This window comes from Lissotriton vulgaris, chromosome 3_1 (assembly GCF_964263255.1).
Source record: "Lissotriton vulgaris chromosome 3_1, aLisVul1.2, whole genome shotgun sequence".
Lineage (NCBI taxonomy): Eukaryota > Metazoa > Chordata > Amphibia > Caudata > Salamandridae > Lissotriton > Lissotriton vulgaris.
This window is the reverse complement of record NC_141689.1, coordinates 3,983,682-4,002,384: the sequence shown is the minus strand read 5'-3', so window position 1 is coordinate 4,002,384 and position 18,703 is coordinate 3,983,682. Positions and strand designations below refer to the sequence as shown.

General features: G+C 48.3%; 1 protein-coding gene across 20 annotated transcripts in view; it reads left to right on the top strand.

Moving 5' to 3' along the window:
• The window catches only part of LOC147725800 (uncharacterized), a 652,895-nt gene that overhangs the window by 436,589 nt on the left and 197,603 nt on the right, over positions 1-18,703 (top strand). For 15 of the 20 annotated variants that reach the window (XM_086959950.1, XM_086959967.1, XM_086959953.1 and 12 more), the window contains 2 exons: positions 5,078-5,184; positions 11,814-11,925. In XM_086959950.1, coding sequence (XP_086816076.1) covers positions 5,078-5,184; positions 11,814-11,925 — 219 coding nt within the window. The remainder of the gene's footprint in view (positions 1-5,077; positions 5,185-11,813; positions 11,926-18,703) is intronic. The other 5 variants (XM_086959961.1, XM_086959964.1, XM_086959962.1 and 2 more) reach the window with 1 other exon arrangement.

Genomic DNA, 18,703 nt, shown 5'->3' with positions numbered 1-18,703 from the left:
TCTTACCAGACTCCGAGAACATAGGCGGGCGCGCAATTCCGGATCTATGATCCTGAGTATTGCCGTATTTGGGCTGGTTTCCGAGTCCAATTATTCAATTAACCTCACTAATTGCTAGTTAGGATAGTATAAATCGGGCACTGGCTTTTCCAAACGCTCACTTCCTCGGAGCAGCGTTGAGGGGAAGGCAGGCGACTAGCTTTGCAGTAACAGTGAGTAACCTTGTAGAAACTAGCACTAGTTGGGTGCTTTATATGGTTTGTGTTTTTGAACCAACTAAGACCCTCAAATTAACACTTTACAGGTTGCTTTACTGAATAGTAAGGAAGGATCCCCCAATACTACGCATAGGCTCATGAGGCTTTGATTTTGAGAACAATAAGTAAGCTTTAAATCCTGTCTTTCTTTACCTTTTTCCCTCTTTTTCCAATCTAATGAGGGAATGTCTCAATATTGTAAATGTATGGCTGTATTGTATTTTACTGAGTGTGTTCCTTTTTTAAAAAAAAAATGTTTTTGAATGTTTTACTTTTCATAGGGTTCTCTGGACCTTAATTTGGGTTCTACTAATTACCCTAAAGACACTGAGAGAAACAGTGTTTTTCCTCAGTTCCTGAACTTTAGACTATTGTGTTTATTGTGTTTTCTCTTTCACAGGTTCTCTTCAACGCCAATTGGGCGCAACAAAAACCTCACCTACACATAAAACATTGTTAGGTACATTACACATTGTTGTAAATTTTTAACTAAACACTTTTATATCTACATGTGAGTAAGGTGAGGATATGTGCTTATCCTTGTCCTGAAGAAGGAGCCCATGAGCTCCGAAACATGTTGACACACTGAAGTGGTTGTAATACCCTAACACGTATATTTACAACCCCGCTTTGCACTTTCTTTTAATAATACCAGCCGAGGACTTAATAAAATATATTTTTTCACCTACGTGCCAGGTATTTTTTAAGTAACTCACTTTTTACTTCACCTCACTCACACTTTTATTTAGAAACACACCCCCTCACATAGTTCACTAACTAGTGCTCCTACGTAGTCGTGAGTCGTAGCACGCCGCATCCCGTAGAGGGGTGCGAAGGCCCCGATGATGAAGCATGACACCAAGGGGCCTGTTGGTGTGTGAGGGGCATTTAAAACAACACTGTGTGTTCCCCATCACTTTAGGGACCACCACCACTTTGAGTGGATTCCATTTTGTTTGTTCGCAGTACTAAGGGAGACTGAATCCACTGACTCTCTCTCTCCCCCTGTTGTTTATATCTTGGTTCCCAGGATCTGGCCACCTCTATATTTCTCAGCCCTGTCTTAGCTTCTCTGAGCTGTATTCACCCCTCGCAGTGTGACCTTGGACAGCTCCAGGCTGGAATCCTCCGACACATTGGATTCAGGGTCTGATTCAGAGTCCAGAGGGAAGGATCCCTGTTCTGAAATGTGGCTCAATGGTTAGAGAGGCAGACCCTGATGCAGACTTCGAGCCCGGGACCAGGGTTCAATTCCCCGCCTCGGCGGGTCTTGGGCTCAAAATTCCACTGACCTGATCATTCTCGACTCGGTGCCTATTCCAATCATGGAGTCCCACTCTGCAACTCTAGGCAATAGCTTGCTTAATCTCCACAACGGCCCCCACAACGCTAAGGATGCCTTGCCTCCACCTTGGGGGTGCCCAGGAGTGGACACCTCACAGGGAAAGCCAGGATGGGTTCCACAGCGGTATTCGTACAAGCGCCTTAAGACCCTTGCGGTGAGTAGTGCGCTATACAAGTATCAATTTACATTTTTACATTTACATTTAAATTTTTTCTGGTGTCTCCTGGCTAGTCTTACGTCCACTTATTTCGGCTACGACCTCCATCGCTCTCCGGCATCCCAGCCGAGCTTCTGCATGAGAGGGCACTGCCAGGCTCTGCCAGGCTCTGCAGCGGTCGTTTGTTTCTGGAGCTCTTGCGTGGTGATGCCACCCTCCACTTTCAATGTCAGACTTTGGCTCATTTTGGGTCTTCAGCCAGACCCATTTTTCCTGCAGGGATTGGAAGGACTGCGCCCCACTCAGGGTCACTACTCTTAGCTGCGCCAGGAAGAGCATTGCATTTTGGAGGGGCAGCTGCTGCAGTTTCTTTTTGACCTCTTGATAGGAGGCTCTTTGTCTCTCGACCTCCCTGAAAAAGTCTTGGTAGATGCACACAGTCGCATTGTTGACCTTTAGCTCTCCTTTCCTGCGTGCCTGCGCCAGCATGCAATCACGTTCCTTGTAGAAAAGAAGTCTTGCCACTATTGGTCGCGGCGGAGCGCCAGATTGGGGAGGTCTGGCCGGAACTTGGTGCACTCAGTCCTGATCAAAGAACGCAGACAAGCCTTCAGGGGCTGATGCTGTACGCAGCCATTGCTCCATGTATTGTTCTGCATTTGTGTCTTCAATTTTCTCCGGCAGGCCCACTTCTCCGATGTAGTTGCGGTGTGAGCAAATTTCGGCATCCTCTGCTCTATTCTCCAGTGTCTGCACTTTAGATTACATAATTTGCAAGCGCTTCTGCATCATGTTCTTAGCTGGGGAGAGATCGGCTAGTGTACGCTCATTATTGGTCACTTTCTATGCCAGTTTCTTATGGTCGTTCTTAGACAAGTTAAGGTCTGTGCCAATAGTGTCAACTTTAAGTTCCGAAGCTTCCCGAGATGCAGTTATGGCTTGCAGTATATCCAGCATTGTGGGGTCGTTTGCAGGCCTCGCTGTTGATGGCGCAGCCCTCCTCACAGATGGCGCCGTGCCCGACTCTCCTTGGCCTGGTTCTTTCCTTCTGGAGCACTTGACATTTTCTTCAGGATTTCAGCTCTTGCAGGGCGCGTACTTGTTATGCAGCACAGGTTCTAGTTTGTGTCATCTGTTTCTCTCCAGGGTTGTTCAGGGTCCTATTCTCTATAGTGCACTGGGGGCTGTGGTCTCAGCACCACTGGTGTTCGTTTAAGTGTCCCAGGGATTCTGGATGCTTGGGGTCAGGGCTTGCTGAGCAATATAGGCGGGCCTTTCCGCCTCCTCTATTGTCCAGCTCTGTGGCCTCTGCCAGGTCTGTACATGCGGCTCCTAATCTGTCGGTCAAGTGCTATGCAGAGAAAATTCCTCGTAGGTCATGGGCCATCCACCGCAAGTGGGTACAGGTCGGTGATGCGCCTCAGGCCGGGCTGCACTTTCAAACCTGCTGTCGCCTGTTTGGTGTACCAGAAGGAAGCGGGCAAGCATCTGCTCTAAGCTTCTCGCATCGCAAAGTGTTGAAGTGAGCGGGCGTTTATAGACTATGCAGCAGGTTTTTATGGTGCAGGGCTAATCCCGCCATACAGTGTGGTCCCCAGTCGTCACACAGATGCCCTCGGCTCCATGAGCCCTCTCGTATGTCAGGGGCCTCTGCTAATTGATCTCCCAAAGTGGGTGGGTGTCCCTCCTCCCACGTCCTTGCTACTGGCACTCCCTCTCCTCGCTTGCGATTCTGGTTCAGTGCTCAGCTCTGTTGCACCTCTGTTCAGCCCCGCGGGAGGCCTGCGGATCTCGCTTCCCTCCGACATGCCAGGCTGCTCACATGTGAGATCGTTATGCACAGAGACACCTGCTCGGAGGTGTAGGCCGTCTTCTCGGCTGGGTCAGTGCTTCCGGCAACAAGGTGGTGTCCGGTCCTCATCCCGTCCAGTCCATCTCACCTCCAAGGGGAGTTGCAGTCCTTCGTGCGCTAGGCCCCTGTTCCCCGGCCTCGGGAACTCTGCCATCTGAGCCGCTGCAATCTGCTGACCTGGATCAAATTCCAGACGCTGCACTTTTTCTCTAGTCATTTTTTTCGAGGGCAGGCGGCTCTTGAGTAGGGGCTCTCCCATTCAAAAGTCTCCTCAGCCACTCCGCTATACCCTTGGCCACCCCGGTCGAGCATCACCATCTTGGTCCACGGGGCTGCTGTTCAAGGCCAATTTCCGCAGTATACCAGAGCTGCACAGTTGAGGAGGCGTCGTTCAGTAAGGTATTGTTATCGCAGCCATGCTCGTTCTGGGTTTAAGGCCCAAACCTGTGTGTAAGGGGTCAAGATGGTGCCAGATTGGGCCTTTCCACGAGGAGCTCAGAGCAGTGCTGTTCACTCCATCTGCGTCAGGCCACGCCCGTCACCAGATTTTCCTGAAGATGCTGTCCAAATCTAATCTCCCTGTCCAATTCCTTCCGTGCTCGTGGGTGTGCTGTTTTCTGCTTGTGATAATTTCAAGGAGCCTGTCAGGCCAGGTACTCTCCTTTCGGGCCGAAAAGAAATTGAAACGGTCTCCCAGCGACCCAACATGTATTAGAAGACAGTCTCTACCCGTCTTCCTGGTGGTGCACACTGCCCACAAGCGCGCCTAAGCCTAGGTTGCCTGCAAACAAGGAGAGTGGCAGTTGGAGTTTAGGGTGTTGGCAGTTAGGGATTTGTGGGGGCCAAATGCCAACTGGCCCAAACAATCCCACCACTCCTAACGGAGGAAGCACAGGTTTACCACTAGTGAGCCAGCAGGGAGCACAACAGAGGCTCATACAGGGATAACACCAGGGGCAGGAGCTGCCACCTCCAGCTGGACACTTGCTCCACCTACCCCCATAGTCTCCTAACCTCAGCCCACACCCATCCCTCCTACCTTCCCTCTTCCTCCTTGGGGAGAAGATTTGCAACTTCCTCTTGCCCAGGGAGGAAATCACATCTGACAGCTGCTGTGCGTGAGAGAGAACAAGCCCCACACGAATCGCTTTGAAAACTTTAAGCCGACAGCTGAGCAGGCATGGGTTGTCTGGGTGTGAGTGCCTGTGTGGACGCTGAACAGCTGCAGCTCTTTAGCTCGTATTATGCGCGTCTCCATAGTACGCAGGCGAGGCTTCATTAAGCGAGCAAGGATTATGCTGAACAATGCTTGTTGGAGATGTCACCTTACCATATTCCTTTTCCCTTTTATTGTTTTGTAATTTGAGACTAGTTTCAATGAGAAATCCTTCATGGTGAAAGAATACTGATGTTAGCAAGTTTTTGAAAATGTGTAAATTGCAAATGTGTATTTTTGTTCCATTTAGGAGTGGAGCTCACCTATAACTACAACTTGGAATGCATTGGTAACAATAAGGCTGTGTGTAGATGCGGTGCCCCCAACTGCAGCGTCTTCCTTGGAGACAGTCCAAAGGTGGGTGACGGCGATGATCTCTATACTTTTATTCTGATCATGCAGAAATGTAATTTAGTGATCACCAGAAGGTCCCAACTGCGCCCCCTTCGATCTCAGGTGACAGAAGTGTCAAGAGCAGAAGGTAAATAAAGCCCTGATATGCACAGTTTACTTCCAGTAGATGGAAGACTATACTAACTAAAATAAATGCATTCAGCACACTTCATAACTGTTACGGGTGCGGGATGAATAGGCAACACACTGATCTTAGTTTTCGTGGGTTTTATTTTAGTATACAACGAGTCTGAGCTTTTCTTCTTAGTTGTTATCTTTGCCCTTGGAGAACGACTTCTCGCGGTCTTTCTGATCCCAGATTCCGCCGCCGATGTTCTATGCTCCCTGTCGAGTCTTCTCCGCGGAATAGGCTCTTCGGTCTCCGTCTTGCCGCTCGTTAAGAGAACAGGGGAAAAGATAGTATGTATCAGTGATCTGTTTGCTCTGTCCACTGGCTCATAGGGTAAGGGAGTGAGGACCACACTACCGGTGAAACACACGTAACTATTGCCGGCGTGAGGGATATTAGTGCTCGGGGAAGGGTACACCAAGACCGGGTGGGGATATCACAGGATTAATCGGTACTAGCTGTTTTACGTTTGACCCAGCCCCTGAGTTTGTCTCGTACCTGGCTGAGCCATTCACCTCCCGCGGGTGTATGGCTGGGCGGCTCGTGGTGTCGGTGGCTTCCTGGCTTCTCGTCCTCCACCTCCTCTTCAACGACTCCCGGTCTCCTCTCGTCACACGTTTCCAAACTCCGCTCTGCTTCGTCTCTCTCTCCGTCTCCGCTCCGCTCTTCCGTCTCCTCCCTCCGGGTGAATAAACACACACCTGATTCGTTCTACCTGGAATAAGACGTCTCCGTGTCCTGACGTGACTCCTCCCACTGGTATTGCCAGTCATCATTAAAGGGCCAGTGTTCCGATTGATTGTCCACGTCCGTGTCGACGTTCTATAGAGGGTACAGTGAGTTAAAGGTAGAGGTGGCCATTTGTCCTTTCGTATTTTGACAACATTCCTGTGCGTGTGACAACCCCAGGTTGTTACATTACATAGGAAAAAAGCATTGGCAAAGCAAGGTGATGAGATTTTTTTTAATTATTATTTAAAGGAAATGCCACGGGGAAAAAAAGAAGAAAAAAATGCTGCCTAAACTTGGTGACATATGCTTGCAATATGAATTTTGAATTAAAAAATAACAATCGCATTCAACATGAATAACATAGTAAGGATCCATCCTAGCAGGCAAGTGTACTTAGAACAGGTACAGAAACTCTTGTTGATGTCAATGTAGTCACTGAACAATATAATTCTTAGTAGCGAAAGAAAGAGCTATTGGCTTGGAATTTCTGTAACCTCCCGGCCCAGTTGAAACACCCACAGCACACGGCAGCCAGTGGATGCAATTTCGCTCACCCACGGCTCCATGCTGTACACTGCAGTGGGTAGAAACAAAATGTGAATGACTGCTGAACATAGCAATGGACGAAGAAACTGACCCAGAGGATCTCTATAGATGTGTATATTTGTGTTTCATTTATGACTCTTTTTATTAACCTGAGGGTTTCAGAACTAGAGCGATCTCTAAGCCACTCCGAACGATGTGGTTCTGTATTTCCTTTCAAATGATCACAAATTAAAATAGCTGTAGAGCTATAATCACAGCCAACATCCTATGCCTTCACGTCATTTTATTCAGGATCAAAGGTCATTAGTCACTTGCTGTGTGTGATGTCCGTTCTGCTACCCCTACCATCTGATGTATCCAGTTGTATGCCTACTCCAGGGACGTGTTAGTCACTGGTCAAGCTCGTTGCTACGTCAGCACAACGGATGATGTGCCGCGTTCACCTCCTCTTGTACACATCTGGCGCAGTGCCTGGAAGTGTGGGCTCTCGACACTGAGGAGCATCTTCAGCAGGACACGTCTCGGGTTTAATTCTTGGTTTGCAGTTTCCTTTTATGGCAGATAGTGGCAACACTGACCTCATCCCAGAAGGTGAAGGACTGGAAAAGCCGTGAACTCCACTTGCCAAAGCAGCAGGGCCACCTCTTCCATGCAGACAATTTAACTCGGATGTTACAGCTACATTTCAAAACACATGGCATTTAATAGCTTAACTTGATGTTCTTGTGGTGGGTTTCCAAACCACTCTACCTAGCCAGGTACTCTGATCTTTCCACGCCTTCTATCACAGTCATCCCCCGATGCCTGAGAGTGGTGGTTTACAACTCTTCTCAACTCACGGGTAATTTCCTGCTTGCAGAAAGATGTCCACGTGGCCCTCAACAAGAAAGAGCCCTGTAAGGGCTGGAGCTACTTGTGTCGGCTCAGACGGGCTTCAACAGGAGGCTCCTGTGCCCACGGATTCCTGTGTGGTTGATGAGGGACACGCTGACCTTGCAGGTGGTTTCCTTCTTGGGGTCGTCAGTGTAGTAGGAGCTCCCAGTGACTACGGAAGGGTCTTCATTAAGGAACGTCAAGAAACCCTCTGCAGTCCTCAAATGATTCCACCTTTGTTTGGCAAACGGTTGTGACTTGGAGACGAGGGCCACTCTTGAGGGCTTTTATAAAATGTATCAAAGGCCACAGTTTGATAAATCCCCAACACATTCATGAAGCTCAAGCTTAAGTCTGGTCTGTGCATGATGGAAAGGGAAGCCTACCAGATGTTGTTCGCTGCCACCAGAGATGTGTGTATCTCCGTGTTAGAATATATTCATTCAGATGTGCCGCTGTTACATGTACAAGCAGTTCCTTCTCGCTGTCCCAGGATGGATGTGTGAGAAAGTGCCATCTTTCTTGTATTGGTGTGCCCCCACTTTTTGCTGAACTGCTGATGTGCTTTGACTGTGTGTGCCCTGGGCTCCTGCCAACCAGGTACCGATGGCCTGTGTTCCTGCCCTAAAACTGTGTTGAAACTAAAACCCAATTGGCATCTCTGGCCACCTGTCAGCCCCCAGTAAATGGTACCCTAGGTACCCAGGGCATGGTGACCAGAGAAGGCCCCTAAGGACTGCAGCACCTATTGTGCCACCCTTAGGGGCCCTGTACCCTGACAACCACTCACTGCCTTGGCAGGCTAAGTGTCTAAGTACAGGACTAAACAAAGAGTCGACATGGTTTACATCCCTGTGTGCCATGCCCACAAGACCCACTGCCCTGGCATACATCAGTCACCCCTCTAGCTAGGTGCCCTATGCCAGTGGTGTGGGCACAGGTGCATGAGCCCTGTGCCCCTACAGTACCCAGGGCCATTCCTGGGCACTGTAAGTGCAGTAATGCTATTAAGAGTATATGGTGCTGGGAGGTCGACATTACGAACTCCACAGCACCATAATGGCTACACTGAAGACTGACAAGTTTGGTATCAAACTTCTCCGCACATTAAACCCGCACTGATGCCAGTGTGGGATTTAATGTAAAATGCACCACAGAGAGCATCTTGGAAATGCCCCCTGAAACCAAACCTACAATCCACGTCTGGGCTGAGGGGCTGCAGCGGCTGCCACACAGCAGACATGTTGCTGGACCCCTGGGTGGAGAGCCCCCGCTCTCCTGGGCCTGCAATAATGCACATCCTGGGCGAGGTGCTAGGTCTCCTCCCCCAGGATGGGCAGGGGGAAGCTTCAAAGGCATGCCTCCTCTGTGAGCTTCCCCAGGACACTTTCTGTACTCAGCAACTGGCCCCCACCAGTTCTGACCCCCACTCTGGAAGGAAGACTGGCGGGAAAGCCTTCGTCAGGAAGGGGGGTGTGCCAGCATGTGCCAACCCCAGCCCTCAGGTGGGAGAGGCGAGATGAGGCACAACCCCGGGCTCCGGCCATCTTGAAGATGTGGAGCCCTGCCCAATCACAGCTGGGCGTCTGCCCCCCCTCCCACAGGAGAGGAGCAGGCTGGGGGGTGTACCCACCCCAGGACAGGGACCTTTTGGTCTCTGCCCTTGCCCTACCTGCAATGCCCCTAAACTTTGTATTTAGGGGCCCCCAGAACCTTCGTTCCTCAGATCCCGAAAAGAAAAGATCAAGAAGAAGACCCGCCGTGCAGCTGCTCACAACAGGACGACCCCCAACTAACTTAGCCCCAGCCCTACCGGCCTGTTGATCCTGGAACCTGCTCCTGCCTACTCCAGGCGACTCCTGCGGACAGCAACCTTGGGACACCCGGAGGACCTGCCTGCCTTGACCCTCTTAAAAACTGGCACTCCCATCAGCAGAGGCTCTGCTTCAACAACCAACCCCCTAGTGCCAGCCAGGAAGCTCAAGACCTACCCACTCTGCACCCGCCAAGCCCAGCCCGTGCCCGAGTGATCCAAGACCACGAGGACATCCCCCTGGCGACTGGGACCGGAAGTCCAGTGCCGAAAGACCCTCCTCAACGATGCAGACGATGCCTGCAGCCTCAAAACCAGGGACCCCTCCAACCGCGACCAGCTGAGGGTAAGATTTCCCGACACCTAAAGACACCCCTGCACCCTGCGGCTCCCTGCGCCTTCCTTTGGGGTACCTACCTCTTCTCCAGGATCCCAACTTACCTCTCGAAGTGGTGGTCGCACCTGAAGAATCATTGTCCCCGAGTCTGCAGCCTTTGTTCCCTTTTTACCTTTCCCATTGAATAACATTGAGGGCCCGACGACTCAAAAGCACCCTGCAGCCAGCCGCCCAAGTGCCTCAGGCCGTGCAACCTTTGTCCTGTTCTACTTCCCCATTTGCCCTGAGCAAGTGACGAGGAGCCCAGCTCTCCCAGCCGCGTGGCCTGCTGGCCAGCAGCCACCACCCGAAGGCCCCCTGCTCCTCTTTGGTTAACATTGGGCCTAACTACCTATGCACCTGCTGCCTCTGTGCCGCTGAGGGTGAACCAACCGTACCTACCTGACCCTGGGGGACCCATGAGTCTATGCCCAGAACCTTAACTTCACCAGTCGAGTAGTCACCTCGAAACCGGTAACTCACTTACCTGCCATTGGATAACATTGACTGGTTTGACTCAAAAAATCTTCTAAGTGTGAGGTTTTGAAAACTTAAAATATTCCTATAAAATCAGCCGAATCACGAAGTACTCACCTGTGATCAGGAGAGAAGCCAGTACTGGATCTTGTAGCCCAGTACTGAACTGCAAAAGTAATCCTAACCGGGTTTACTAGTGACCTTAATTTTCTCCATAGGAATCCATTGTCTGCTTTTCTGTGAAATTTCTTCTAAGTGTCTACTTTTAAAAACTTGAAAGATTCTTTAAAAATCGTACTAGCTACTGAAACGTAATTACTTATCTGTCTCAAGTAGAGATCCCAGTGCTGGACCTAGGAACCCAGTACTGAATTACAAAAGTAACGAGAACCTACTTTACCTGCAACCTGAATTTTTTCCCATTGGATAACATTGCCAGATTTTCACTGAAAAGTTTCTAAGTGTGAACTTTTAGAATAACTTTTTATTCCTTAAAAATCATTAGAATAACAAAACGTTTTTACTAAACTGTTTCCAGCTAAGACCCCAGGACTGAATCTAGGATCCACACCTGGACTCAAAAAAGTAATCTACAAAGTAATCAACTGTAATTGTGTAAAAAAAAACATTGAGGCCAATGCTAAATTGTGTTAGAACTGTGTTGCCTACTGCAACCCCTGTAACTATTGTGTTTACAAAGTCATTAACTTTCTGCAAAGTAAATATCTGAGATCACTTATTATTGAGAAAAGTATATTTTTATACCTGTTGGTTCTAAAAAAAAAATTACTATATCTTTTGATATAAAAACAATTGGTCTGAAGTTCAGTCCTTGAGTGTGTGAAACCTTTTGCTGACTGAGTGTGTACAACAAATGCCTTACACTGCCCTCTGGTACTGCCTTACTGCTCGACCAAGCTACCACTTTAGAGAGTAAGGTCAGCCCTGACTTTAACCTCTGTTATACCTCTGGGGTCGGTGGACTCTATACACACTGTACCTTACTTTGGTCGAGTATATATAGAGCCACTTTCTCACAGGATGTTAATAAGATACAGGGCCAGTGGCTTTCTCACAAGTGACCCGGCTAATTTTCAAAATACAACTAGTCTTGTTTTCGCTGCTACAGGAAATAACAGACTATGAAGACCGAAACTCGGCCTCATCCTGAAGGCAAAGAAGGCTCTAGAACCAAACAAAGGCCTTCTGGGCACATGGCTATGCGCAAAGATGCGTGCTCAGGTGCGCATCCCATAGTGGCGAGCCCTCGTCAGCTCTACCATGGAGTCCTGTCTGTTGAGAGTCTAGGACATTGAGGGACCGCTGCAGGCATCTCCAGATGATTCACAGTATACCCAAACTATCAGGAGAGGCAGTGAGATCGACTTTAACATTGCGTCCATTGTTTCGCATGTTCGACAGAGCAGCCTTTTCAAGGGTGCACCGAACTTTCTTCCTTGCTGGGGTCTGCTTTTTTCTCTCCCCTGTTTTTTTTCCACTCCTCCCTTTTTTATACAGCTGATTTTCGTGCTCCTCCCCTGAAACAGCAACAAGTAGTTTCAATCATTTTAAGGTCCTAGTATTTTAGTGGTATGAGAGCTGAAGACTACGTTGTTGTTACAACTCGCTTGTGGTCCCTTTTCCAGAGCACATCAACCCCCTCAGACAAGAGCAAGAAGCCCAAGAAACGGAGAAGAGAATCAGGAGGCGATGGAAGGACCGTCTCAGAGGATTATTGCTTCCGGTCCATTGATGGAGGTAATCTGCGGATCTATGACCGCAAGCTGTGCACGAAGGCCTACCACCTTTCAGTTGCAGACCTTTTGTAATGTTTAACGGGTGGCCTTTAAGTGCTGAGAGCTGTATTCAGATTCTAAACTGCTACTAATAAGCTGCAGGCTTTGCCCAGACTGCTTAACTGTGTGTTAAATTGTGAAAAATAATGCCATACAAAGTGCCACATTATGTCACATGATTGCCTTTTCTTGCAGCATAAATCAGTCACCCATCCTTAATTTGATCCAACATTGTCGCACGATTCCAGTGGGCTTCGCTATCCCTTTCATGGCGCTCGTGTGTCTCCAGTATTCAATCTTTCATAGATTCACATGCTTGTATCTTCCCCGTCATCATTGTGGGAGTCTCCCGGTAAATAATAACCATAGCAGTAGAAGAAAAAACTGCCTGGAAGCCATAGAGCAGTGAAACCACTAGGCAACCTCTCTTCCTTATTATGTTGCCTGCACCAGCCTACACCATTCCCAGCAGAGCCACCATACCTCAGATTTCCAACCGCCTTTGTGTGAGGAGTCTTCCTGAGCTCTGCTCAGTTTATTCTCTCTTCACTGAACTTTTGACCTTTCACAGTTGGAAGACAGGTACTGTTCTCTTATTATCAAGCATCATTTCATTCAAAATGCCTGAAAGCTCCAAGAAGAGCCTTTTCAGAGCTTGCAGGTCCTGTGGCAAGGCCAGACTGTTTTCTGAAGATCCTCACAAGGAGTGCTTGTACTGGTTGTACCCTAAGCATATTCCTAAGGACTGCAAGTATTGCCGGACCTTCTCTGCCAAAACACTGAAGGATAGAGAAGCGCGCCTCTTATTATGGCTTCAGAAAAGGAAAACTCAAGACTCAGAGTCTGAGGGAGAATCCAAGGGACACACCTCTAAGAAACAAAAAAGAGGGACATCTGAGGAAAAGGGAGATGTGAGGAAACAAAAAGCAGGAAAAACTAAGGAAGGTGAACCTTCTACTTCACTCCCTCCAACTCCTCTCAAGCCTTCCTCAGAAAAAAATGCTCCGTTGTCGCTTCCGTCGACGAAATCTGCTGAAATTCCAGTCAGATCGCCGAAGAGGCCGTCGACGACCTCGACGACAGCTACGATGACGATGACTCCGTCGATGGTGAGTGCCAGACCTTCGTCGACTGCAAGATCTTCGTTGACAAGTATCCCGTCGACGATGCAGATAATTGTTGCGTCGACGGCCCCGTCCATCTCTAACAAAGATAACTTCAACCTATATTTCCATATAGAGGATTGCTCCGTCGACGGGAGCGTTGACAAGCAAAAAAGGGGGAGTTTTCCACGCCGAAGATTTCACCTCTACTGCCCTCTACCATTCTGGATTGCCAGGAATCAGAGGAGGAAGGATCCTTTGGTGTTGCTTACAGTCCTTCGCAGCTCCATATTAAACATCAGGATTCCGATGACGAAGACCACCAAGAGGCCCAGGAGCACTTCACTTTTACAGATCGGCGGGTCAAAGGCCAGATGAGATACAAGTCATTTCACCAGGCCTATCACTATGATGATGAAGAGGAAGTGGATACGCCTGTGCGGGAAGAGGCCATGTCGGTGCCTATTTCTTTAATATCAGACCTAAGAAGCATGATCAATAGCTATTACCGTAGCCTTCAGGAAGATAATGCTTCCGCGGCCGCTGAGAAAGTCTCTCAACCTGCAAAAGAGACACCCCTAACTCAGCTGCCTCCTCCTCCTCGGATGGAGGTCCAAAAAGTTATTACAATTCGTGATGACTTAAATGATTCTGATCAGGACGATCAAGAGGAGGAAGGGGAAATTCCTCAGGATGAGGGGGTTGGAGATGAATGGGACCAATATATTGCTCCAACGTCCCCGGTGTCACCTTTGCCTCAATCAAGCTCTCCACCAGAGGACATAGCCAGTTTTCACGATTTGATGGAAAAAGCGGCTAAAAGATTCAAGCTTACTATGCCAATCAAGGAAAGCGAATGTTTCCTTTACGACTTCAAGGAGTCCTCCAGGAAGTCGGTAAGAGCCATACCAATTATTGACCATATCTGGGATGAAGGACTCAAACTGATGAAGAATCCAGCCTCAGTCCCAGCATCCATACCCTAGTTGGACAAAAAGTATCGCGCTATAGAGACGGCTCCAGCATGACTTATTGGTCATCCTCTACCGGACTCGGTTGTGACTCAAGCAGCGCAGAAGCGCTCCAAGAACCCAATGGCAACATGTGTGGCGCCCCCCGATAAGGAGGGCAAGAAGATGGACGGCATAGGTAAACGTTTTGCAGTCATGGCAGCAGCTTCCATCAAAGCAACCAACGCAATGGCCCTTCTGAGCCACTTCAATAGACAGATGTGGTCTGACATTGCACCATTCCTGTCGCACCTTCCGGAGGACAAGAAAGAGGAGGCGACTACCATCCTGCAGGATGGAGCCAGAGCAGCGTCGGAGTCCATAGACGTGGCAATGGACATAGCGTCTATAGCCTTTCGCCAGATGGCTGGGGCGGTAACCCTACGGAGGCAAGGATGGCTCAAAGCGACATCCTTTCGGCCGGAGGTCCAGTCTAAAATCTTGGACATGCCATTTGATGGCGAAAGCCTCTTTGGTAAACAGATCGATGAGGCGTTGCAGGGGATAAAAGCAGATACCGATACTGCTAGATCCTTGGGATCATTACAGCAAGGCCGTTATCAGTCCTTTCGTGGCCGAGGATCCAGAGGACACTTTCAACAGCAACGTTCCTCTTACCAATCTAATCGGTACCAACCTTACAACCAACAGGGATACCGTCAGTACTCCTCCAACCAGCAATATCGGTCCTCGAACACTTCCAACAGCAAGGAAGAAGAAAGTCCGCCGCCAGAGGGAAGCAAGACTCTGGTCGCAGACAGTGATGTTGCTCAGGCGCCTCAAATACCGCTTCAGATCGACCAGTTCCACTACCTCTCTCAGTTTCTCCCGCATTGGCAGTCCATGACATCGGACAGATGGGTATTAGACATCATTACACAGGGTCACACCCTGGAATTCTCACAAAGGCCTCTCTGCAGAGTTCATCAACATCTAGCAGCTCTCAAAGCAGAGATCTTATCACTCGTACTGAAAGGAGCGATAGAGGAGGTCCCATCAGACCAGCGGGGAACAGGTTTTTATTCACCGATGCACAAAAAACACAAGAAGTATCTGCGATTCATGGTGGCGGGGCGCCATTACCAGTTCAGAGTTTTGACTTTTGGCCTGAAGTCTGCCCCCAGAGTATTCACAAAATGCATGGCTCCAATAGCGGCGCATTTAAGGCAGCAAGGTCTCCTGGTTTTCCCATACCTGGACGACTGGTTAATAAAATAACCATCGTTTCAGGCAACACAAAGATCTCTACTGATGTGCACGGATCTCTTCCAAAGATTAGGCCTTCGGATAAACAAAGAAAAATAATTTTTTCTTCCGACTTGTACTCTACAATTCCTAGGAGCAATCTTGAAAACACAGGAAATTAAAGTTTACCCATCAGAAGTACGGGTAACAAAAATCTTGAATCTGACTGCATCTCTGGCAACAAAAAAGTTCACTTCCATCAGAATATTCAAGTCATTACTGGGAATGATGTCCTCTTGTATCCAATTGATTCCCAACTGCTGTTTACAGGTGAGACCGCTGCAAGAAGCCCTGGACAAACAATGGGTCCAAGCCTTGGGTTCCTTCGACGATAAGCTGGTCATGGCTGTCAGATCAAATGTGCAATGTCATGGTGGAGTATCAGGAGCAACCTAACAAAGGGCCTGGTAGTCGAACCTCAATCTCCAAGCTACGTCATGACAACAGATGCTTCATTACGAGGTTGGGGAGCATATCTGCAAGACCTGGAGATTCCAGGCCTTTTCTCCTCAAGAGACAAAACTTCACATCAATCTCTTGGAATTGAAAGCCATCTTTCTGGGCCTTCAGGCCTTCCTTCCCAGGATCCAAGGTTCATCGGTCTTAGTGCGAACAGACAGCACAACAACAATGTTTTACCTGCGCAAGCAGGGTGGCACGAGATCAAAACCCCTGTCGATTCAGGCACAAAGGATCTGGAAATGGCTATTGTGTCAGAACATAACGCTGCAAGTGGAACATGTTCCAGGGGTAGACAACACAAAAGCGGATCTGTTAAGCAGGTCATCCGACATTTGCCACGAGTGGGAACTATGTCAAGTCCAGCTGAATCGGAATTTCAATGTGTGGGGCAGACCGAGCCTGGATCTGTTTGCAACTCAGACCAACAAAAGGTGCCGACATTATGCCAGCAGGTTCCCTCAACAGGGTTCAAGAGGGAATGCTCTTCACCTCCGATGGACAGGGATGTTTGCTTATGCCTTCCCTCCGTTTCCCCTAATTCCCAGATTACTGAGGAAAATGAGATCAGAACCTTGCCAAATAATACTAATAGCCCCAGCCTGGCCGAGGCAGTTTTGGTATACAGAGCTTCTTCAATTATCGGTGGAGCCAAGAATATAGCTCCCAACAACCAGGGATTTGATTTCCATGTACAGAGGCCAAGTACTTCATTCGCAATTGACCTCTCTAAGATTGTCGGCTTGGAACCTTTTGAGCACGAATTCCAGTCATTAGATATCACTCCGGAATGTCGTGAAATATTGCAAAGTTCCGCAGCGCTGTCTACCAACAAGACATATACTGCAAAATGAAAGCAATTCTGTAATTGGTGCCTTGCTCATACAGTGCATCCTTTGACGTCTTCTCCTGAGTAAATTCTTCCTTATTTGCTGCATTTAGCCAGATCAGGGCTTGCGCACTCATCTATTAAAGTCCATTTAGCAGCAATATCTAGATACAGAAGATCTCCAGGATGCCAATCTCTGTGGTCTAACAGATGAATCAAGGAGTTCTTAAAAGGACTATTCAGAAGGTTTCCTCCAATTAACCCCTTCGATGCTGATGACGAGCTCAGCTCGTCATCAGCCACGGGGGGCGTGTGCGGATGACGAGCTGAGCTCGTCATCTAACGCGACTTTTAGAAAAAAGCTGCGTAGCGCAAAAATAACCGCCGCAGCGATGCGGTTAAGCATCCTCCACCCCATGGCAGCTTTACACAGTCTTGTCACAACTTATGAAAGCTCCGTTCGAGCCGATCCACAAATCTGAGCTGCAATTCCTGTCATGGAAAGTAGCATTGCTGCTGGCACTCGCATCAGCCAGAAGAGCGAGCGAGATCCAAGCTTTTTCTATACAGGATCCCTTCATACAATTCAGGCCAGATAAGGTGATGCTAAGAACTAATCCGAAATTTGTGCCTAAAATACCTTCGTCTTTTCATCTAAATGAACCGGCGATCCTGCCTACATATTTTAAAAATCCTTCTACAGCGGCTGAAAAAGCTCTACATAATTTAGACATTGTCAGATGCCTAAAGTTCTACATTGAGAAGACTAAAAGCTTTCGCAAATCAAACCAACTGTTTGTCTCTTACTCGGGCCCAGAAAAGGTCTGGCCCTTTCACCTTCTTCCATCTCCAGATAGATTGCATCCGCCATTGTCTTTTGTCAAGAGAAAGCAGGAAGGCCTCTCGACATGAAAGTCCGTGCCCCTGATACACGGAAGATGGTGACGTCTTCTGCATTGCTAGCAGGAGTACCCCTTCCAGACATATGCAGAGCAGCAACCTGGTTGAATGTTCATACATTCAGCAAACATTACTGTCTGGACACGGAATGGAAAGCAGATGCGGCAGTGGGACAGGCAGTTCTGCAACATCTCTCTAAATAAGGTACATGTTTATGAATTTTATGCTACTGTTTTTATATATAATGTGTTTTTTTTCCTTTATGCTAATATCTGGAATAGCTATGTTTGGTTGTTACTACCTTTTAATTCGTAATCAGTTCTTTTTTCTGAAAGAAATTTATGGCTCACAGCCCCGAGAAAAGAAAGGGGTCTAGCCTAGAAACGCTCTAACTACAAGGACTGCTATCTACTCTGATACAAGCATGTGAATCTATGAAAGATTGAATACTGGAGAAAGAACTAGTTACTTACCTGTACACTATGGTTCTCCAGTATTATCTTTCATAGATTCACATGCGTCCGCCCGCCTCCCCGTTTCTATTAGGTAGACAACCTTTTTTATCTCTGGTTTCCTGCATAGCTCACTCTTGGGCTGTTGGAAATCTGAGGTATAGTGGCTCTGCTGGGAATGGTGTAGGCTGGTGCAGGCAGCTGATTGGCTGTAGTTTGGGCCTCATAATGAGGAGGAGAGGTTGCCTAGTGGTTTCACTGGTCTATGGCTTCCAGGCTGTTTTTTCTTCTACTGCTATGGTTATTATTTACCGGGAGACTCCCACCATGACGACGGGGAAGATACAAGCATGTGAATCTATGAAAGATAATACTGGAGAACCATAGTGTACAGGTAAGTAACTATTTCTCTGTCAGGCCACACGGATGCTGAAAGGTAGAATACGCATAGTGAGAATGAGACAATCCAGGGAAGCCTCTCCGAGGCACAGTAGTAGGATTCGCATTTGTGTAGTGCTTCATATCTTACATACGGTTTCAGGTAGTACTCTACACCGTGAGCGGGCGCCTGGTTGCAAGAATGTTATGCTCAATGTGAAGCAGATTGGTGTGGTGCACGAGTGACTAGAGTGGTGTAATTTGGTCTTGGGTCATGATGCTTTGTGTGATGAGGGTGTGGTGTTCGAGTGACTAGAGTGGTGTAATTTGGTCTTGGGTCATGATGCTTTGTGTGATGAGGGTG